The sequence below is a fragment of the Narcine bancroftii genome, chromosome 13 (genome assembly GCF_036971445.1).
Source record: "Narcine bancroftii isolate sNarBan1 chromosome 13, sNarBan1.hap1, whole genome shotgun sequence".
Lineage (NCBI taxonomy): Eukaryota > Metazoa > Chordata > Chondrichthyes > Torpediniformes > Narcinidae > Narcine > Narcine bancroftii.
This window is the reverse complement of record NC_091481.1, coordinates 73,902,113-73,925,220: the sequence shown is the minus strand read 5'-3', so window position 1 is coordinate 73,925,220 and position 23,108 is coordinate 73,902,113. Positions and strand designations below refer to the sequence as shown.

At 46.7% G+C, this 23,108-nt stretch overlaps 2 protein-coding genes across 7 annotated transcripts in view; both read right to left on the bottom strand.

Annotated features, from left to right (window-relative positions):
* rec8b (REC8 meiotic recombination protein b) overlaps positions 1-23,108 on the bottom strand; it is a 139,819-nt gene that overhangs the window by 41,610 nt on the left and 75,101 nt on the right. For 3 of the 6 annotated variants that reach the window (XR_011347731.1, XR_011347732.1, XR_011347733.1), the window contains exon 20: positions 120-258. Coding sequence is in view for 3 of the 6 variants with exons in the window: in XM_069907591.1 (XP_069763692.1) it covers positions 18,510-18,673 (164 nt within the window). In the remaining 3 variants the exon portion in view is untranslated. Of the gene's footprint in view, positions 1-119; positions 259-18,426; positions 18,674-19,838; positions 20,538-23,108 lie in introns of those variants that run through there. The other 3 variants (XM_069907591.1, XM_069907592.1, XM_069907593.1) reach the window with 2 other exon arrangements.
* Positions 4,717-7,155, bottom strand: LOC138748693 (probable G-protein coupled receptor 139). Its single transcript, XM_069909305.1, has 2 exons — positions 7,089-7,155; positions 4,717-5,624 (listed from the first exon to the last, which is right to left on the bottom strand). Exons 1-2 carry the CDS (start codon positions 7,153-7,155, stop codon positions 4,717-4,719), a joined length of 975 nt encoding a protein of 324 aa, XP_069765406.1.

Sequence of the window (23,108 nt, the reverse complement as noted above, 5' to 3'; positions counted from 1 at the left end):
ATTTCAGGAGAACCAAGATCAACCACCCTTCACTACATCAACAACTCTGTAGTAGACAGAGTGGCAATCACCAAGTTCCTTGGACTTCACTTAACTAATGACCTAACTTGGACACTCACCATATCGGGAGGTGCAACAGCGACTGCACTTTCTGAGAATTCTGAAGCAGGCAAGGCTACCAGCCACCATTATGTCAACCTTCTACAGGAGCTCTATTGAGTGTGTCCTGGCCAGCTGCATCACAGTGTGGTACGGTTGCTGCAGAGAAATGGAATGGAGGTTAATCCACAGGACCTTAAAAGTGGCAGAAACGATCACTTGTGTGTTCCCCCATCCCCCACACTGACATGATCTACCGGGATGATATGAAGAGGGGGCACAAAATCACTGAGGATCCCTTCCACCCTGCACACATCATATTTTAGCTGCTCATATCAAGGAAAATCTACAGGAGTATCAAAGCCAGAACCACTAGGCTAAGGAACACCTTCCCATGGGCAGTGAGAATGCTGAGCGACTAAAGGAACTGCGCACACTAACCATCTGAGATTCTCATAGGGAAAAAACAATATTTAGTTATTTATTTTTATAGATAGAATTCTTGTACCACATATGTATTTTTTATCTATCCATGCGATCTGCCTCATTGTGTGCCTTGTGTGTTTTGCACTGCGGACCGGAGAACGCTGTTTCATCAGGCAGTACTTGTACAATCAGATGACATTAAACTTGACTTTCTGCAGTAAAGATCTCGTCAGGCTTGAGTGTGCAGAGAAGAATGACGACAATGTTGCCAAGAGGGAGATATGTGTTATTGCAAGGGGATATAAATGATGGGGCTTTATTGCTCGAAGCACAGGTAGATTAACGGTACGTGCAAAGCTTCAGATCGGGGCTCAGTACCTATTTCCTCTGTTTTTCAGCCTCATATTGTTGTCTCTGCAACTCAAAATTCCATTTCTCTCTTTCCTCTTCCACTCTCAATTTCTCCAACTCCAATTGCAATTCAACAGATCTATCCTCTGGAAAATTATCTATCTTTCTCAACACATTTTCCCTCAACTTTAATCCTCTGCTTGCAAAACCACATGACCCTCTTAGAACAGCAAGTTCCTTCCCAGATAGAAGGTGGCTTCAACAAGATCTTTCATCTGTTGCCTTTTCATAACCAACAATCCATTAGTGAAGTCTCTTGGGCACTTCCCAAAGCTCTTGCAAATGCTGTGGAGCCCATATGTCTAGTATTAGCAGAGGTCCAGTATTTCAAATCAGATCTGTTTTAAAGTGTTTATAATGGCCAACTCTAACAAACCTTTCCCAAATTATCTCCCAAAAACATGTCGATATACTCTGTCACACCTCAGGAACAGGAGATGGTGAAGAGTAAAACCACAGACCTCCCTCCAGCTCAGCATCTCTGGCTCTCCCTTCGCTCTACAACCCAACCCGCAGCACCTTGACCGACCACTACACTGTGTCAGGGCATTCAGCAGCAGCGGGATGAGTGATACAGTATCGAACCAATCAAATCCACCCACCTCGGATCACTAAAATAACCTGGTTAAATTTTAACGAACCACGGTGTATTGCTGATAATTATGGTTGGTGTTAAATTGAGTGACTTGTTTTATTCAAGAGCAGAATGCCTGTTGATGTCAGAACCACAGCCACAGTTCTCCCAGTGCAATATTTTGTTTTGAGTTTCTGGCAACAAATTGATCACATATAAATTTAGCAGGTCAAACAGTCCATGGCTGCCTGATACAGAACACCATTAACACATCAGGTAGGGCGGATGTCCTAATGTCCCACGACTCAATCCAGTGAACCTTTCCTACATGGATAAGGTTTAAGATGCTGGAGAGCATATCTGGACTAACATCATCATGACATGAAGACCAACATTCCTCAACAAACATTTTTGTGAGGAACTGCTGTTTAAGACAGCCCGCTTTTTTTTTTATCCTCGAAGGTATTTTTTTTTATTAGTTATAGTTTTTACTCCATGACATCTCCAGCAGAATGTGATCCTTGACCCTACAATGTCAGAATTCTTCGTGTGAAGAAGATTAATGGTGATGTTCAGGATACCCTGGTAAGAATGACCATAATGTGGCCAAAAACCAGAATCAGCCTGAGGCTGAACATCACCACTCAAAGCCAGGCACTCGGCATATTCAAGGGGGCATCCAGTGGTTTGAAGATGGGACCATCTGAAGTGAGCTGACAAAGCAATCCAAGAGACAGACAGCAGATGATCAGTGGCAGATCACTCGCTAAGACCTCAGCAAATAACAAATCATCCTGACAAGAAAGATGGGTTCCGTCAGTCAGCTGAAGAGCACATGGTTAACAACATATAAACCTACATGATACAAAATGTTTGGAGAGATCATTGGTATTTGGTTTATCAGGAATAAGCAGCGAAAGACAAACGAGGTGATTGGAAATATATCTTTTTTTTGCGGGGAAACTCACGTCATATCAAAACGATCACGGATTCATTAACATGAAGGAGGGATGACAAACACTGGTGATCGCCAGAGAATGAGGCTGGGGAGAGGAGATCAGGAAAAAACAATATGCAGACACATTGTAGCTCGTTGCACCAGCATTCACATTGGGGTGAGAAGCTGGGAAGGGATAAACGACCATAGCGTGGTAGACAGATGGTCGCAAATGAGGAGAGCTGGGTAAAGGGAAACAAAACTGTGATGGGATTTTAGACAGAGAGAAAACAAATAGGCAAATAGATCAGAATCGTGTAATCAGACCAAAGTATAGGTGACCAAGGATATTCATAGCATTGGGTGTCCACCAGGAAACGTGATGTGCTGTTCCTCAATATTACATTTGGACCCACGCTCTTAATGGGTGAAGCCAGGACGGTTATACCAGTATGGGAATGGTCATTGAAATGGAAATTTTGGCAGGCGCCGAATTGCCTCTCATCTCAATAAATGTCGTTGGATAAAAGCTTGGATATGTACTCTGTGGGGTTTAAAAGAATGATGGGATCTTATGGAAACACACCAGAGAGTCTAGTCAAGTGGATAACTGTTTGTCAGACTGGAGGTCGGTAACAAGCGGTGTGCCTCAGAGATCTCTATTGGGTCCCTTCATGTTTGTCATTTACATGAATGATCTGGATGATGGGGTGGTAAATTGGATTGGTAAATATGTGGATGAAACTAAAATAGGTGGAATTGTAGATAATGAAGAAGGTTATAAAAGATTGCAGAGGGATTTGGGCTGCTTAGAACAGTGGGCTGAAAGATGGCAGATGGAGTTTAATGCTGATAAATATGAAGTGATTGATTTTGTAAGGAATAATCAACACAGGATATACATAGTAACTGGGAGGGCATTGAGAAATGCAGTCAAGCAGAAAGATCTAGGAATAATGGCTTATCGTTCCTTAAAAGTAGAATCTCTTGTAGATAGGGCGGTGAAGGCGGCTTTTAGTATGCTGGCCTATATAAATCAAAGCATAGAATACAGGAATTGTGAAGTCATGTTGAAACTGTTCAAGGGATTGGTGAAGCCATATTTGGAATTCTGTGTGCAATTCTGGTCACCGAATTATAGGAAGGATATCAACAAGGTAGAAAAAGTGCAGAGAAGATTTATGAAATTGTTACCTTGGTTTCAGAATCTAGATTGCAAAGAAAGATTGAACAGCTTTGGTCTTTATTCCTTGGAGCACAGAAGGTTGAGAGAGGATTTGATTGAGGTATTTAAGATTATGAGATAGAATTGTTGTGGATAGGCTTTTTCCATTGAGAGTGGGAGAGATTGAAACAAGACGTCATGAGTTAAGAGTTAAGGGGGGAAAAGTTTAGAAGTATCATGAGAGGGAAATTCTTCTCTCAGAGAGTGGTGCTGTGAGGAATGAGCTTCAGGGAGTAGTAGCGGCGGCAGGGTCTATTTTGTCATTTAAGGAAAATTGGATAGGTATATGGATGGGAGGGGAATAGAGAGTTCTGGGCAAGGTGCTGGTCGATGGGACGAGAGGAGAGGACTTGGTTCGGTGTAGACTAGAAATGACAAAAAGGCCTGTTTCCGTGCTGTAATTGTTATATGGTTATACAAGGACCTGCCAGACAGGGAAGATATCGTTCAGCAATTAGGGGAATTTTGAACAAAGCAAACATTTTAAATCAAGGTGCCTGTAAATAGCCTCTCATAGAATGTATGGTAATGGTTACCATGGAGGCGAAATTGGAAGAAGCAGCAACGTTTGAGAGAAACAGACAATTGTTAAGCCACGTGGGATTTGAAGCTTGAGTGTGTTGGCCGTGACTGAAAATCAGATCCGGGTTGCGGGCCCAGCTGGCCGACTCGATTTCTTTTTACTCTGCAATATCGACATTGAAACATCAGGAGTGGAGCGTCACAGACGCCGACTGACGGTAGTCGAATGTCGCTATCATTCCCCACAGCTTCTCAATGACCATGGGAGACTCGGGTAGAGGGTGGCATTTGAAAGGTCAGGGGTTAAGGGTTCCTTTAGCCGTCGGAGAAGGGAGATGATTGTCATTTTGGCAAAGACGGCTTGAACCTCGCCACGATCTGGAAAGCAATAGGGTGAGAGCGTTATTGTGAGCGTGGAAACGTCCGGAGCTGATGGTCCCACCCAGGAAAGCACCTGAACTTTGGGGTGAATTTCAGGAAGCGGAGACCAGGATGGGGTCATGTGGTCACCGCTGGGTCAAGTCAAAGAGCCGCTTTATTCATGAACTGAAGCATTGAGCTGACTGGATATTTCACCGCGATCTTGATCTGCCCCCTGAATTTGGACTGAGTCGCTGCATAAATAAATGCGTTCGTGCAGCAGCTGAAATTACTCAGTAAATATCCAGCTTCGTGAAAGATGATTTCCCAATGATTCCGATCTATTCCTCTCCGTGCAATCTGATAGTAGGCGAATTCTACCACATACACCAGCCACAGGAAGATGAAGTTGGCGGAGAGCATGAAAAGTAAAACCACAGACCTCCTTCTGCTCTCCATCTCCGGGTCATTGCGGTTCTCCCCCTTGCTCTGATTCTTTAGCCCCTTCCGGACACGATTGGCCACTAAAATGTGCCGGATCGTCAAAGCGTTGAGCAGCAGAATTACAGCGAAAGGAACCAACGGAGTTAAAACTTTATCGAGCCAGTCAAATGCCACCCACCCTGGGTCAGTGTAATAACTGTCTGTCAGTACACAGAGCCACGGTACATTGTTGATGATCCATCTTGGCTGATAGGCAAAGTAGAAGGGAATGTTTTTCAGACAGAGCAGGACGCCAGTGGTCACTACAACAAAAGCCGCAACGGTCCTGGTGCAATATTTGGTCTTCAGTTTCTGACAGCAAATGGCCACAAAACGGTCGAGAGTGAAAGAAACAGTGAACCAGACAGAACAGTTGGCAGCTGCATAAGCCAGGGCATAAATGGCTTTGCACACGTTGGTGCTATTCTGGAAATTTACCGGAAAATAATGATAATATAATCGGTAGAAAATTACCACAATTATAATGACCAGTAGATCCGACACTGCCATGGCCAACAGGTAGCGAGTGGTGCAGGTGGAAAGGCCGCACTTTCCCCGGGATAGGATCACAATTGCCACCACATTCACTGGAGAAAGTGAGATCAAGCACATTTGGCATTATTGAACACAAGGAAAAACACAACGTGGGGGGAACTCAGGTGTCAAAGAGTCTACTTTATACAGTAAAGATGATACTTAAGCAACGCTTTGAGCTTGAGCCCTTCATCACTGAACCCATTCTCCTATTTTGAACACCCGATGGATTTTCACATAAAATCCAGTTTTGAAGAACGTGAGGGGTGACAAATGTGACATGTGGGTCACGGATCCTCGTGTTGGCTTCAGCGAGAAGGGTTCAAGCACTTCTGTGGGGTGAACAGCAAAAGCCCATTTCACTGAGTAAAACCCTGACCAGACGTGTTTTATCAGATTTCTTTAAACAGCATCTTATGGGGCAAGGGAGGTTGCAGAGACAAGGCAAGAGCATCTTAGAATCTGACAGCAGAATGGATTAATTCACATTTCACCAGACCGCCCGCCTGCAAATCTCCAGCCACTGGTTCTCGGGATCTATCACAATTGTTCACAGACAGACAGCGGTTTCCAACTGGGGCAGAATCCAGAGTGCACCGTGACCACAGGATCAAGTCTTCACTCTGATACTCAAAAACATCCAACTTCACAATATCAAACCCTCCCCGCACACCTTTTCTGAATGCTGCCTGTCCCGAGCTCTGTTACAACTCGATGCACAGTGCCTCTTGACACAACGTTTCTCTTGTGTTGCTACAAAAAGGAGATGTTTTGTCTGTTGGCAAGAGGAAAGAAATACAGTGATGTTTCAGGATTAATAACCCAGGTTATTGTTTTCGATCCGAGGGGAATAGAATAGAAGAGCCGGGATGTGATGTTGAGGCTTTACAAGGCACTGGTGAGACCCCGCTTGGAATATGGTGCGAAGTTTTGGGCTCCCTACTTATGAAAGGATGTGCTGACATTGGAGAGGGTTCAAAGGAGGTTCACAAGGATGATTCCAGGAATGGAAGAGTGATCATCTGAGGAGCATTTGACCGTTTTGACCTGTATCATTGGAATTTAGGAGAATGGATGAAACGTTTTGAATGTTGCAAGACGTGGACAGAGGAGATGCAGAAAGTTGTTTCCCATGGAAGGAGAGTTGAAGGATTCAGGATTGAAGGGCGTCCGCTTAGAACAGAGATGCAGAGGAATTTCTTCAGTCAGAGGGTAGTAAATCTGTGGAATTTGTTGCCGTAGGCAGTTGTGGAGGTTAGGTCACTGGATTTGTATGTAAGGAAGACATTGATAGGTTCTTGAATAGACAGGTTAAAAGTTATGGGGAGAAGGCTGTGCAGTGGGGCTGAGCTCATGATTGAATGGCGGGGCAGACTCGTTGAGCTGAAGAACCTATATCTGCTCCTATGAAATTTGGTCCACTCCAAACTGTTGAAATAAGCTATGTGACATGAATATCAGTCGATCAGGTCCGGGAAGCGCACAGTTACAGAACTGAAATTGTCCCACTCACTTACCAGGAACTCCAATGACGGAAATGATAACATACAATATCTTCTCGACCTCGTAATATGTTTCCAGCATTTTCTGCCCTTTATTCTGCGGGCAATTACTCTGAATCAAACTTTCTAGATGAACTGTTTTGGAGTATTTATACTATGTGGGATTTCCACAGGGACTGTGAGGTTTCAATAGAGTTAAAAATAGACCATTTCAATAATATAATGAATGGATTACATCAGCCACATTAAATTGCTCCGTGACACTGAGCTTAATTAGTGAAATTGAAGGATTGTGAAACCCTAGACTGAAAATTGCAATGACTTTGAGATGTGGACATTAGTTATGATATTTTTCACCTCAGGGCTGTGTGCTCAGCCCACTCCTGTTCACGCGACTGACCCATATTTGAATCCCCAGATCCAGCTCCAACAGTGTCATCAAGTTTGCAGACAACACAGCAGTCGTTGGCCTCATCAGCAATAATTATAAATCACGCCACTGTTACAGAGTTCTGTGTTGTGTATTGGCCTATGTGTTGTGTGGTTTTATGTTAAAAAGTGACAGTTTGGCTTAGAGGGCCAGAGCCAAGGTGAAGGTGGACTGCTTGAGAGAGTGGGAGACAGACTCTGAAGGAATTGAAAAAGAAAAAAAATTCTGGACTTGGACAATAAACCACCACTGGGTGTTGTTGTGGAGTGGAAAAAGGCCCAGACATGGTCATGGTCTGCAGGACAGTTTAGAATGTTGGGATTTCAAAAAGGATGAATCATTTCAAAGGCAGCCAGAAGGATCCGGACCAAGCCTGTGGTTCCTCTCTCTGCAAGTAATACTTCGAATTTTGTGCCCTCTAAGATCTTTTGGCTTCAGTTTACCAAAAAAACTAAATTTAGTTTCTGAGCTTTGCTTCGGTTGAGTTTGAAGTTTTGTGAGTCTTGTTTGTTTTGTCTTTGTATTGTGTCTAAGTTTTTTCTGTGGGCTGGTTGGAAATATAACTTAGACTTTAATTACATATGTTATATTTAGGCTGTGGAATTTATTAGTTTTATGCCGTAATATAAATTTGCATAGTAACCAGTGGGCAATATTATAAAAGGTGGGGGGGGGGGGGGCGGAATTTTGAATTAAAGTTTACCTCTTGTAACACTACGGAGAAGAGGAGGAAACTCTCATGAAATGGTTTGAGTCTCAACGTGGACAAGACAAAGGAGATGATCATGTATTTCAGGAGAACCAGGAAAAACCACCCTTCACTACATCAACAACTCTGTAGTAGACAGAGTGGCGAACACCAAGTTCCTTGGAGTTCACTTAACTAATGACCTAAATTGGACACTCATCATGTCTTTACTTGGCCGTGAGGTGCAACAGCGACTGCACTTTCTGAGAATTCTAAAGCAGGCAAGGCCTCCGGCCACCATTATGTCAACCTTCTACAGGAGCTCTATCGAGTGTGTCCTGGCCAGCTTCATCACAGTGTGGTATGGTTGCTGCATAGAAATGGAATGGAGGTTAATCCACAGGACCTTAAAAGTGGCAGAAACGATCACTTGTGTGTTCCCCCCATCCCTCACACTAACGTGATCTACTGGGATGGTCTGAAGAGGTGGCACAAAATCACTGATGATCCCTTCCACCCTGCACACAGCATATTTTAGCTGCTCCTGTCAAGTTTAAACTGCAGGAGTATCAAAGCCAGCACCACTAGGCTAAGGAACACCTTCTTCCCATGGGCAGTGAGAATGCTGAACGACTAAAGGAACTGTGCACACTAACCATCTGAGATTCTCATAGGTAAAAAACAATATTTAGTTATTTATTTTTATAGATAGAATTCTTGTCCCACATATGTATTTTTTGTCTATCCATGCGATCTGCCTCATTGTGTGCCTTGTGTGTTTTGCACCACAGACCGTAGAACGCTGTTTCATCAGGTTGTACTTGTACAATCAGATGACATTAAACTTGACCTGACGTGCTGCAGAAAAGATCTCGTCAGGCTGGAGTGTGCAGAGAAGAATGACGACAATGTTGCCAAGAGTGAGACATGTGTTATTGCAAGGGGATATGAATGATGGGGCTTTATTGCTCGAAGCACAGTTAGATTAAGGGTAGGTGCAAAACTTCAGATCGGGGCTCAGTACATATTTCCTCTGTTTTTCAGCTTCCTCTGCCTAATATATCTATTTTTCAGCCTCATATTGTTGTCTCTGCAACTCAAAATTCAATTTTTCTCTTTCCTCTTCCACCCTCAATTTCTCCAACTCCAATTGCAATTCAACAGATCTATCCTCTGGAAAATTATCTATCTTTCACAACACATTTTCCCTCAACTATATATTTCACTATAATCCTCTGTGTTTGTATTTTCTTCATCCAGATCTTGGCTTCAATCATCTTTAACACCTTAGAAATAACCTTCAGTTCCTCTTTACTCTTGCTCTACAGCTCTGTAGGTAATGGTTGTGTTTAATTATCTTTAAACATGAAAAGAGAATCTCACTTTAACTTATCACTATTGACTTAACTAACCTAACTTAACCCCCTTCTAATTCTAAGAGCACGTGTATGAAATGTGTGTATAAGTTCAGAAACGTTCTTTGGTTCACAGTCCAATCTGTCTTCTCATTCCTCCAAGTTCACTGGTTGCAGGCAATTCTGATATTGTACACAGAATTTAACATCTATAAAGTTCACCAGGCTTTGGTGCTTGAAAGGTATATGGTCACCACTCACGAAAGTTCTTGTCAGTTTTCAGAGAGTGATTTATTATATGATGGACACTCAGGCACTTCAGCGTCTTGTCGAAGATACTTGCCCCGTCAGGGTTCTCCAGGTGACAACCTCTTTCTCTCAGGTCACCAGAGTGCCTTTTTGTTTCTCCTATTTCAAGTAAAACATTAGACATCCAGTCCTCTCCTATTGCATGAACCACAAGGGCTTTGACCAGGCTGAACTAACCATTCACAACCCATCCTCCAAATGGGGTTTCCCACAAGCTTGTCCTGTTCCAATCCCAGCTGCAGTTCCAATTCGCAACTGTATCTGTGTGTATTTCTCTTTTCTCTCTCAACCAGCAAAAAATCCTGTTTGACTCTCTCTGCTTAAAAACCACTTGACACTCTTAGAACAGCAAGTTCCCCTCCTGACTGTCTGTGGATCTGACAAGCTCTTTCATGTTACCTTTTTGTAAATAACAATCCATTAGTGAAGTCTCTTGTCACTTTCCAAAGCTTTTGCAAAGGCTCTGAGGCCCCAACATGTCCAGCATTAGCAGAGCTCCATTATTTTAAATAAGATCTGTTTTAAAGTGTTTGTATGTGACCTACCCTAACAAACCCTTCCCCAATTTATCTCCCAAAAACATATCTATATTCTGTCACACAAGTATTAGTATAACACTTGACTGGTCCAGGTCTATGGCATATTAATTTTATTAACAGACTCTCAATCATGGATACTTCCCTAAATCATGGAATCCTCGAAATAGATCAAGATGCCACCTGAGCTGGAGAAATATTTCACCACTAGCTCCAGTGTTTTGAAGCATTCATGCAAGTGAACAATGTTGTGCAAGACGCAGCATAAATAGACCTTCTCCTCGGAGAAGTACCCTACTCAGTGATTAGGGAAACAGCTGTCTACCAGAATGCACTGAATCACCTCAGAACCTATCATAATATGCCACAAAACACTTTGTTTGCAAGACTTCAAGAAACTGACTAACGAGTGCCCCGTCTGTGTGGAGTGTAAACCACACTATTACAAGCCTTCTGCTTCCACATTGATTTAAGGCATCTAGACCTTTCGAACACCTCAGCATGGATTTTAAAGGACCACTACCCTCAAATACTAAGAATTCCTAATTCCTTAACATCATTGATGAATTCTCTCATTTTCCCTTCTCTATGCCATGTGCTGACATTTCTGCTTGTTCTGTTATTAAATGTCTTGATATTATTTTTAGTATTTTTGGTTATCCTAACTTCATTCATAGTGACAGAGGGTCAACTTTCATGAGTTCTGAATTTAAGCAATGCCTTCTTGATAGGAGGATAGCTACTGGTCATTCTACAAGCTATAACCCATTGGGTAATGGTCAAGTGGAGCACAGTAACAGTACAATCTGAAAGCCAACACTCTTGCACTAAAATCAAAAGGTCTCACCACCAGCAGCTGGCAAGATGTGCTGCCAAAAGCATTAAACTCAATCTGTACACGGCTTTGTCCAGCTACCAATGAGACCCCTCACCAGTGTCTTTTGTTTTCACTAGAAAATCAAAAACTGCATCAACCTTGCCGACTTGGCTATTTAAGCCCGGAGATGTTTTATTAAGAAACATGTTAGGCCCAGTTAAGCTGACCCGCTTGTAGTGTGTGTTCAGCTGCCTCATCCTAATTGCAATATGCTCATGTTATTTTTAATGATGGAAGGATGGTCACTGTTTCCCTTATGGATTTAGCCTTGCCTGGTCTATAGCCTGCTAGCTCTTCCACTGACCTGACTCCTCCTCTACCCTTCCCGTCTCAAGGAACAATACCCTATTCATGAGAATGTTTCCTTGCACTCTCCACTCCCTTCCTCACCTGGCGACAGAAGTCCTTTGGTTAGAGATAAGTCTCCTCCATCTGTACCCTTATGAAGATCAACATGAATCTCAAAGCCTCCTTAGAAGTTCTGTTATGACCATTTCTAATCTTAGCCATAATTACAGTGAGTGTAGTCACCCTGTATTATCTCAGGCTTGCAGCCTGCTTTTTTTTCCTGTCTGCTGTATGTTCCTATTAATTCTATTTGCAATCTTTTGTAATTTGTTTTACTTTTGCCAATATTGTATTTTATTAAAATTGGTCAATTTTTGTGGGGAGCAAATGTGATGATGTAATGGGGAGGGGCATATTATACTGACTGCTTGCTATTGGCTATGGCTAAGATACTCCACCCTACTGGTATAACAGGTGGAGATGCTTTCCCACTGACCAGGTTAGTGGTGGTTATAGTCTGTTAGTAAAAGCCCAGTATTAGTATAACACTTAACTGGCCCATGACTATGGCATATCAAATCCTATGGGTTTCTACAGGTATATTAAGAACAAAAGGTAGAAAGGGACAAAATTGGTCCCCTTGAAGATCAGAGTGGTCGGCTATGTATGGAACCAAAGAGATGGGAAGGTCTTAAATGTATTTTTTTTCATCAGTATTCACTCAGGAAATGAGGACTGAGTTATGGGAAGTAAGGAAAACAAACAGTGAGGTCATGGATCCTACATAGATTAAAGAGGAAGAAGTGCTTGGTGTCTTAAAGCAATAAGTGTGGATAAATCCACAGGGTCTGACAAGATATTCCCTCATGACTTGAGGGAGGTTAAAAATTGCAGGGGATCTGGCAGAAATATTTAAAATGTCAATAGCCATGGGTGTGGTGCCAGAGAATTGGAGGTTAGCTTTTGTTTCATTGTTTAAGAAATTGTAGGCCAGTGAGCCTGACATCAGTAGTAGATAAATTATTGGAAAGTGTACTGAGAGATCAGATATACAATTACTGGGATAGCCAGAAAATGATTTGGGATAGACAACATGGCTTTGTCCGAGGTAGGGGTCACGTTTAACCAATCTTATTGAGTTTTTTGAAGAGATTACCAGGAAAGTTGATGAAGGAAAGGCTGTGGATATTATGAACTTTAGTAAGGCCTTTGACAAGGTCACACATGGGAGGTTAGTCAAGAAGGTTCAGGTGCTAGGTATTCATTGTGAAGTAGTGAACTGGATTGACAATGGCTGGACAGGAGAAACCAGAGAGAGTAGCCTGTGACTAGTGTTGTGTTTCAGGGATTGGTGCTGGGACCATTGTTGCTTGTCATCTATATCAATGATCTGGATGATAATGTGGTAAATTGTATCAGCACATTTCCAGATGACACTAAGATTGGAGGTGTTGTGGACAGCGAAAAAGGTTTTCAAAGCTTGCGGAGGGATCTGGACCGGCTGGAAAAATGGGCTGAAAAATGTCAGATGGAATTTAATGCAGACAAGTGTGAGTTGTTGCATTTTCGAAGGATAAACCAAGAAAGGACATACACAGTGAATGGTTGGGCACTGAGGAGTGTAGAGAAACAGAGAGACCTGGGAATACAGGTGGATTGGGTTGTTCTAGGAGAGCTTTTGGCATAATAGCCTTCATAAATCATAGTGTTGAGTGTATGAGTTGGGATGTTATGGTAAAGTTGTACAAGACATTGATAAGGCCAGTAAGTTTCCAATTATCCAAAAACAATTTTACCAAGATTCTCAATTATCAGAATTTTTTTTTTGCCAGAAACAGGACATTACAAGTTGAAAAAAATTCACCCAAGTTGCTCATGTGGGGGTCTTATGTGCTGTTAGTGTTAGTTTGGTAACAAAAGAACTCAGAACCAGGTGAAGCAATTCAAGGCATGAAATGGGGTGGGGTGGGTGGTGGGTGCACATGCTACTATTTCAAAATTTTGCTGCAAATCATTCTGGGCACTACAACTATTGACCTTCAAAGGCATCCTTCACATTGACTGTGAGAGGAGAGGCATCTAAGACCTGTAGCATAATATCACTCCCACTTCCCGCTCCCCTGAGCCATGCTCTCTTCCTGCTTGCCCATGCCACACTCTCTCCCCACTCCCCCACGCCACGTTCTTTCGTCACTCCCCTGTGCGGCACTTTCTCCCCGCACCACTCTCACTCCCCTGAGATGCACTCTCTCTCTGCTCCCCCAAGCCGCCCTCTCTGTCAAATACCCTCAGCAGGGGTCGCTGAAATTCTGCTGGAGGACAATCCCTGGGACTGTACGTGCAATCTCCTACCACTTAAAGGTGAGGTGAGACCTTGGGCTCCCGGGCAGGATCAGTGACTGTGGTGGGGAGGTGTCGGGGATCGGCAACTGCGGTGGGGAGGTGTCGGGGATCGGCGACAGCGGTGGGGAGGTGTCAGGGATCGGCGACTGCGGTGGGGAGGAGTCGGGGATCAGTGGTGGCCGAAGCAGGTATTTTGTTGATGCTACTTGGCTGCTTTAAAGCAATTTCTCAGTTATCCAAAAAATTCAGTTAACCAATTAAGGTCTGGTCGCAAGCATTTTGAAAATCAGAAATGTACTGTATTGGGTGCAGTTTTAGTCACCTAACTACAGGAAAGATACAAGATTGAAAGAGGGCATAGATTTACTAGGATATTGCCTGAACTTCAGGAACTGAGTTACAGGGAAAGGTTAAACAGGTTAGGACTTTATTCCTTGACCACAGAAGAAGGAGGGGAGATTTGATAGAGATATTTAAAATTATAAGGGGGATAGAAGCAGGGTGCCATTTCCCCTCCTCAATCTTTCTCTGTTCACTCCTCTCCCAAGTCTCCATTTCCACAGTCCATTCCTCGTGTTGTAACTTCCTTTGTGCCAGCCTTTCTTCCTATCTTTGTCCTTCTTCCTCTTTGCTGCCTGTCTCTCTCTTTTTGTCCTGGTTTAAATTTAAATTTAGACATACAGCAGGGTAACAGGCCATTTTGGCCCATGAGTACGGCTCAGTTTACACCAACTTAACCTACAACCATGGTACATTCAGAATGATGGGAGGAAACCAGACTCCTGGGGGAAAGCCCACACAGAGAATGTATGAACTCCTTACAGACAGCACGGGTCTCGGTCCTGATCACTGGCAGTGTAAAGGTGTTGCACTGACCGCTACATCAATCCTGGTGTCTTTGGTGCCATGATGTATGTATGTATCTGCAGTAAATGCAGATAGGCTTTTTCCATTGAGGGTAGGTGAAATACAAACCAGAGAACATGGGTTAAGGGTGAAAGGGGAAAGGTTTAGGGAACTTCACACAGAAAGTGGTGGGAGTGTGGAACAAACTGCCAGCTGAAGTGGTGAATGCAGGCTTAAATTTAACATTTAAGAAGAATTTGGACAGGTACACAGACGGGAGAGGTATAGACTGGGTGCAGGTCAGTGGGACTCAGCATAGATTAGAAAGGCCTAAGGGGCTTGTTTCAGTACTATAATGTTCTAAAGAGCCCCCATTGTACTGTTGGCAGCTGGATAGCAGTCCCTACACTTGGCAAATCCAGAAACGGAATGACATGGAGGAAGTACTGACCCATATATTCAAAATCTGCAATATTTGATTAATACCAGCTGAGAAAATAAGAAGCTCCATTACACCAGACATCCTGACCAGCATGTTGATCAAACTGTGTCCCCTCACTTCAATGATAAAAAGCTAAAGAGAAAGAAAAACACATTTGTACACTGTGAGGGTAAAAGGAGAGAGAGAGAGGGGGGGTGGGGGAAGAAAGAGAACATGGAGAGAGACGGGACAGGAGAGAGGGGATGATTGGGGGAACGAGAGCGAGAGGGGCAGGGCAAGGAGAGGGGACAAGGAGATAGAAAACAAGAGTTATGGGGGGGAAATGTGTGAGAGAGTACAAGGAGAGGTAAAGGGAATGAATGAGAGAGATGGAACAAGGAGAGGGAGGGGACAAGAGAGGAGAAGGAGAGCCATTTTGAGAGGGGGCACAGAGGGTGAGGGAGAGGACAGAGAGAGAAGGGTCAAGGAGAGAGAGGAGGAGGAGATGGCAGGTAAATTAAAGAAACGGGTACAAGCAGGGAAAGGAAGTAGTGATGGGAGAGAATAAGAAAGAGTAGAAGGTGGATTAGAAGAATAAATGGTGAAAGATTCAAAAACATCATGGCACCAAAGGCAGCACGGTTGATGTAGCGGTCAGTGCAACACCTTTACACTGCCAGTGATCAGGACTGGGACCCGTGCTGTCTGTAAGGAGTTCATACATTCTCTGTGTGGGCCTTCCCCCAGGACTCTGGTTTTCTCCCATCATTCTGAATGTACCATGGTTGTAGGTTAAGTTGGTGCAAACTGGGCCGTACTCATGGGCCAAAATGGCCTGTTACCCTGCTGTATGTCCAAATTTAAATTTAAACAAGGACAAAGAGAGACAGGCAACAAAGAGGAAGAAGGACAAGGATAGGAAGAAAGGCTGGCACAAAGGAAGTTACAACATGAGGAATGGACTGTGGAAATGGAGACTTGGTAGAGGAGTGAGCAGAGAAAATTGAGGTGGGGAAATGGCACCCTGCTTCTACATCCAAGAGAACACAGACAGAAGCAAGATAAACAAACATTTTATTTGTTTAAATAGAAGCACATTAAAATCCAGGGAACACTAATTCTGTGAAAACCAATACACTGGAGCTTTAACACAAACAGCAATTTGCCACAACAGACCAGTGGTGGGATTTGTGTGCCTGGTGCAGTGTGAGGATTCACCAGCATCAAGCTGAGTGGAGATACTCTCAACAGAGCAGAATCACAAACCAGTGCTCCCTAACAGGTTGGTGTATAAACCATGTTCTTCCACAGAATTTACAAACCAGCACACACACAGGTCGGTGCATAAACTATGCTCTTACACAGAATTTACAAACCAGCGCACACACAGGTCGGTGCATAAACTATGCTCTTACACAGAATTTACAAACCAGCGCACACACAGGTCGGTAGACAACCTGTTCTTGCACAGGCTTTACAAGCCAGTGCACATAAAGGTCCGGTTCATCCCAACTTGGTAGCACAAGGGAGAAACACAAAACTTGGCAGAGGCTGGAATCTTGAGCAAACAAAAAGAAACTGGAGTGACTCAGCGAGTCAGGCACCAGCAATGGAGCAAAATGTACAGCCAGAGTTATGGGTCAGGACTCTTTATCAAGACCACCGTAGGAAGGGGGCGTTAACAAGTATATTAAGGGGAGGGTGGGGTGAAACTCGGGAGGAGCTAAAAAGCGTTAAGATACTGGACAGTCTCTGGGTAGAGAGAAAAATCAGTAGGCGAGTGAGGCAAAGTGAGAGCGGGAGTTGGGGGATAAGAGATGGAACCGGACAGAAGTGGGGCTTCCCTCAAATTAGACGACTGGATGTTCCTGCCGCTGCATTTGAGGCTGTCCAGGAGGAATGCCCCACTGAGTCCCGCCAGCTCCTTGTTCAAGTTCAGACACAGAGGGTGGGCATCAGGTGGTGGACCATCGCAATAACCGCCCTCACCAGTTAATGAACAGTTAAACAAGTACCGTAATTAATCATGGTTCAACACAGGAGTTTCTGTATGGACAGAACGGGGAGGGGGAGGTGAAGTTCTGTCCCTGTGCGGCCCATCAAGTTGTGCCCCCACTCACTCGGCCATCTCCCCGAGTCGGGACTGAGTAAACGGGGGTCAAAAGAAAGGGAAGGCAGGAGAAGACCGCTTGTCCCGTCGGTCCCCGCTCGGGCAATTCATACAAACGATCCCTCGCTGCACCCCGACCTGCTAAATATTCTCTTCTCCCAAAACATGAACCTTGTGCCCCCGATGACCAGTGCAATAGCGTTGCCTTCACTCCGATTCTCGGTGGTTTTGTACTGGTCGCATGACTGGTTGGAGAGCTGGCGAAACGAGCTCTCGGTGTGGACCCCACCATGGACTTGAATATGAAGCGAGTAGATGAGGCAGAGAACGAGAAGGGGAGGAAAGTCTGCGGGCAACGGCATTGCCATGCGATGAGCAAGAACCACTGGAGAAACTCAGGGCACCCGGGTCTCCAGGAAGTAAAGGGCGGCCAGCGTTTCGGGTCTGAGCCCATCCTCACGGTATGAGAAAAAACGGGGAGGGAGAGGGGGACGGGAGAGGGAAAGGGAGAGGGGAGAAGAGTGGGGGGAGGGAGAGGGGGACGGGGGAGGGAAAGGGAGAGGGGAGAAGAGTGGGGGGGAGGGGAGGAGAAGGGAGCGAGGGAGGGGCAGGGGTATGGAGGAGGGGAGGAGGGAAGGGAGGAGAATGGAAGGGGGAGGGGGAGGAGAAGGGAGTGGAAGGGGGAGGGGGAGGAGAAGGGAGGGGGAGGGGGAGGAGAAGGGAGGGGGAGGAGAAGGGAGGGGGAGGAGAAGGGAGGGGAGGAGAAGGGAGGGGAGGAGAAGGGGGGGAGGAGAAGGGAGGGAGGAGAAGGGAGGGAGGAGAAGGGAGGGGAGGGGAGGAGAATGGAGGGAGGGGAGGGGGAAATGGAGGGGATGGGGATAGGTGGGTGATGGGGAGGAGAAGGCAGGGGAGGTGGGGAGGGAGGGAGTGAGGGTGGGGAGGAAGAGTGAGGGGGATGGGTGGGTGAGGGGGAATGCAGGGAACAGAGGAGGACAGTGAGGGAGGGAAGGGATGAAGGGTGAGGGGATGGGTGGGTGAGGGGGATGCAGGGAACAGAGAGGAGGACAGTGAGGGTGGGAGAGGGTGAAGAGGGGAAGGAAGCAGGGAGGGGGAGGTTAGGGGAGGGAGGAGGAGGGGGAGGACAGGGGAGGGGGAGGACAGGGGAGAGGGAGGACAGGGAGAGGAGGGGAAGGTGGACAGGAGAGAGGAGGAGGAAAGAGGATTGGAAGGAGATTAGGTGGTGGGAGAAGGAGGGTGATGAGGAGCAAGGTGGATGGGAGGGAGGGGTGAGGGTGAAGGTGGGAGGGAGAGGAGGGAGGATAGGAAGGAGGGGAGGTGCTGGGATAGAAGGAGGAGAGGAGGGATGGGAGGAGAGTTGAGGAGGAGTAGGCAGGCAGCTGGAGGGTGGTAAAAAGGGAGTAGGGGAAGGAAGGAGGAGGTGGAGGGAAAGGGAAGAAGAGGTGGAGGGAAAGGGAAGAAGAGGTGGAGGGAAAGGGAAGAAGAGGTGGAGGGAAAGGGAAGAAGAGGTGGAGGGAAAGGGAAGAAGAGGTGGAGGGAAAGGGAAGAAGAGGTGGAGGGAAAGGGAAGAAGAGGTGGAGGGAAAGGGAAGAAGAGGTGGAGGGAAAGGGAAGAAGAGGTGGAGGGAAAGGGAAGAAGAGGTGGAGGGAAAGGGAAGAAGAGGTGGAGGGAAAGGGAAGAAGAGGTGGAGGGAAAGGGAAGAAGAGGTGGAGGGAAAGGGAAGAAGAGGTGGAGGGAAAGGGAAGAAGAGGTGGAGGGAAAGGGAAGAAGAGGTGGAGGGAAAGGGAAGAAGAGGTGGAGGGAAAGGGAAGAAGAGGTGGAGGGAAAGGGAAGAAGAGGTGGAGGGAAAGGGAAGAAGAGGTGGAGGGAAAGGGAAGAAGAGGTGGAGGGAAAGGGAAGAAGAGGTGGAGGGAAAGGGAAGAAGAGGTGGAGGGAAAGGGAAGAAGAGGTGGAGGGAAAGGGAAGAAGAGGTGGAGGGAAAGGGAAGAAGAGGTGGAGGGAAAGGGAAGAAGAGGTGGAGGGAAAGGGAAGAAGAGGTGGAGGGAAAGGGAAGAAGAGGTGGAGGGAAAGGGAAGAAGAGGTGGAGGGAAAGGGAAGAAGAGGTGGAGGGAAAGGGAAGAAGAGGTGGAGGGAAAGGGAAGAAGAGGTGGAGGGAAAGGGAAGAAGAGGTGGAGGGAAAGGGAAGAAGAGGTGGAGGGAAAGGGAAGAAGAGGTGGAGGGAAAGGGAAGAAGAGGTGGAGGGAAAGGGAAGAAGAGGTGGAGGGAAAGGGAAGAAGAGGTGGAGGGAAAGGGAAGAAGAGGTGGAGGGAAAGGGAAGAAGAGGTGGAGGGAAAGGGAAGAAGAGGTGGAGGGAAAGGGAAGAAGAGGGAGGTGGAGGATGAATGGCAGTGAGGAGGGAGAGTTGGAGAGAAGAAAAAGGGGAGGAGTGGAGGAGGGAGGGGAGAGGAGGAATGGGGAGGAGGAGAGAGAAGGGAGGAGATTGGACAAAGGATGTGGAGGAAAGGAAGGAAGGGAGGGGAAGAAGGAAAACAGTAAGAGGTAACAGATGCAGGTGGGAGGGCAGAAAGAAGCAGCTGAGAACCTCTCCCCATCTCCCTTTCCCACCTCTCTGTCTCTCTCCTCTTAGCCCTTCCCCCCCGATAACCTCTCAGCCTCTTTCTCTTCTACCCTGTATCCACCTCGTTACCTGTTAGTCTGTGCTCCTCCCCCTGCCCCTTCCTCCATCCTCTCCCCACCTTTTTATCCAGCCACCTGGCTGCTTTTTGTTCATGAAGGGCACAGACCTGAAACATCGGTTGTCCCTTTACTTCCTGTGGATGCGACGTGAGCCGCTGAGATTATCTGTGCCCCAGATACACTGGGTTCCTGGTGAGAGCACAATAGGTATATATACACACATCCACCCTGGAGTTTTCAGGACACCAAAAGGGCTCCATCACCAAGCTACAGATGTGAGGGGAATGGGAAGGAGATGGAGCTGGTGGGGCAGGAGAGCAGGGTTCAGGGAGGACAGGAAGGAAAGCTACCCCCAAACCTCTTGGCCCTCCCTACATCTTCTGGGGCCACCCGACACGTGTAGGTCTGTCTCTGACCAGGGATGCATGGTGTAGGGGCAGGGAAGCGATCTTGGACTCCACGTTGCAACGGATCAGGAGCTGGACCTGAACCGTGGGCCTGGCCTGATGACGATCCTCCCGTACGACTGAGTCTGGGTCAGATGGAGAACCTGGTTCGAGGCCAACACTGCACCAGAACACAGAGAGGGTGAGGAGAGGGTGGGGGGTGAGGTGAGGGTGGGGGGTAAGGAGAGGGTGACAGAGTGAGGGAGGGAGGAGAAGGAGTGAGGGTGTGGAGATGAGGAGGGGAGAACAGGATAGAGAGGAATGAGGTGAGAATTTGGGAAGAGGAGAAGGGGATGGGGAGGGATAAGGGACAGGAGGAGAAGGATGGAGGGAAGTTAGAGGGGAGGATGATGGGTAGGGAAGGAAGATGGCAGGGAGGAGTCGGGGAGGATTGGAGAGGGAAGGGGATGATGGAAAGAGGGTAGAAGGGAAATGGGAGGAGGGCAGATGGTGCAAGATAAGACAGTGGAGGAGGAGACTGTCAGGGAGCATCAGTGGGGGAATGGAGATGGCGAGAAGGGGAACCGGCGGACGAGTGATGGTGGGAAGGTGATGGTGCAGAGCAAAAGTGAGAGAGAAATAGACGCACGGATGGAATGTGATGTGGGTGGGTGGGGGGTGGTGTGGTGTGGAAGAGGCAGCATATAGAGGAGAGACTTGTCCAAAGAGGGAAGGTGGGAGAGACAATGTTGATTTGGGGAGGAGGAAGAGATGCAGAATGATGTGAAGATAAAAAAAATGCAGAAGGAGAGAAAGGGGAGAGAGAGAAAGGGAGAAGAAAAGATAAAGGAGGGAAATCAGGAATGAAGGGAAAAATGAGAGAGAGAGAGAGATGTGGACAGAAAATAGGAGAGAAAGGGAAGAGGGAGATAAAGAGAGTGGGAAAGGAGGGGGGAAAATGGGGGATGAAAGAGAGAATGAGGGTGAGGTGGAGGAGAAAATTATGCACAAAGGGATTCGGAGAGCAAAGATCAAGATAACAGAATGAAAGGAGAGAGAGAAAGAGAGCAGGCAAAATGCTTGGAGACAGAACAGTGATGGTGAGAATGACAGGTAAGGGAGGGTGAGAGGAGAAGAAGATGTGAGGGAGGGTGTGGATGAGGACAGGTGTGTGGGGGATATGTTGCAGAGGGGGAGGGTGAGTTCAGACTGAGGGTCTCATTGTTTTGCGTAGGGTGGGTTCAGACTGGGTCTCACTTTTTCGGGGAGGGTAGGTTCTGATGAAGGGTCACTGTGTTGGGTTGGGTGGGTTCAGAAGGAGCATCTCCCTGTGTAGGGGAGGGTGGGCTCAAACTGAGGGTCTCAATGTTTTGTTAAGGGAGGGTTCAGATGGAGGGTCTTACTGTGTCAGGGAGGGCATGTTCAGATGAAGGGTCTCACTGTGTTGGGGAGGGTGTGTTCAGAGGAGAGTTTCACTGTGTCAGAGAGGGTGTGTTCAGATAGAGGGTCTTACTGTGTCAGAGGATGTGTTCAGATGGAAAGTCTTACTGTGTTGGGGAGGGTGTGTTCAGACGAGGGTCTCACTGTGTTGGGGAGGGTGTGTTCAGAGGAGAGTTTCACTGTGTCGGAGAGAGTGGGCTCAGATGCAAGGTCTCACAGTTTCGGGGAGGGTGTGTTCAGACAGGGGTCTCACTGTGTCAGAGAGGATGGAATTAGATGGAGGGTCTTACTGTGTCGGGAAGGGTGAGATCAGATGGAAAGTCTCACTGGGTTGAGGAGGGAGTGTTCAAATGAGGGCTCACTGTGTTGGAGAGGGTGGGATTAGACAGAGGTCTCACTGTTTTGGGGTGAGTTCAGATGAAGGGTCTCAGTGTTTTGTGGAAGGTGGGTTCAGTCAAAAGATCTCACCTTGTGGGGTTGAGTTCAGACAGTCTCACCAGAGAGGATGGGTTCAGACATAGATTCTCACTATGTTGGGGAGGGTGAATTCAGAAGGAGGGTTTCACTGTGTCAGGGAGGTGAGTTAAGAAGGAGGTTCTCGCTGAGTCGGGGTGGGTAGGTTCAGTCAAAAGATCTCACCATATGGGATTGTGTTCAGACAGGGTTTCACTGTGTCAGGGAGGTTAGGTTCAGACGGAGAGTCTCATTGTGTGGGATGGATTAAGATGGAGGGTCACATCGTGCCAAGGATTGCCGTGGGGGAGAGAGAGGTCAATGCCACAGTGAGGGGGTGTGGGGGAGGGGGGGTCACGAACTGCCATTGCTGTGAATGCCACTCCGGTTGTGACAGCTCAACCGTCGCGGCAGGGGTTGTTGCTGGGGAGGGGGAGGGGGAGGGGATGGGAGTGACTGGGTGGGTATTGATTGACAGTGGGGGGTCGCGACTGACTGCGGTGGTGGTGATTAACGGGTGGGTGGAGACTTACTAAAAGTTCCCCTGAGTGCATGATGTGTCAATTACCACATCATCGCAGGGGCGGGACCCCCTTAAATCGCAGGCTTGGCAATTTAATAGGTCGATTCCCCCTGCTGGAAGTACCTTTGTCCCACTAATCACACCTGAGTCCCAGGATGGAGACCCAGGTCCTGCAGCTTATGTGTCTAGTGTGTCAGGGTTCGTGGGTTAAGTGGGGGGGGGTCCTCACAGTGTCGGGGAGGGTGGATTCAGACGAAGGGTCTCACTGTGTTGGGAAAGGTGAGATCAGACAGAGGGTCCCACTGTGTCAGGGAGGGTTGGTTCAGTCAGAGTCTC

What these genes read in the sequence shown, in the direction of transcription:
- LOC138748693 (XM_069909305.1), bottom strand. Translation starts at nt 7,155, where the DNA reads ATGCTGGAAACATATTACGAGGTCGAGAAGATATTGTATGTTATCATT. An exon ending in TTCCGTCATTGGAGTTCCTG is followed by an intron (nt 5,625 to 7,088) that starts GTAAGTGAGTGG and finishes CACTTTCTCCAG; the next exon opens with TGAATGTGGTGGCAATTGTG.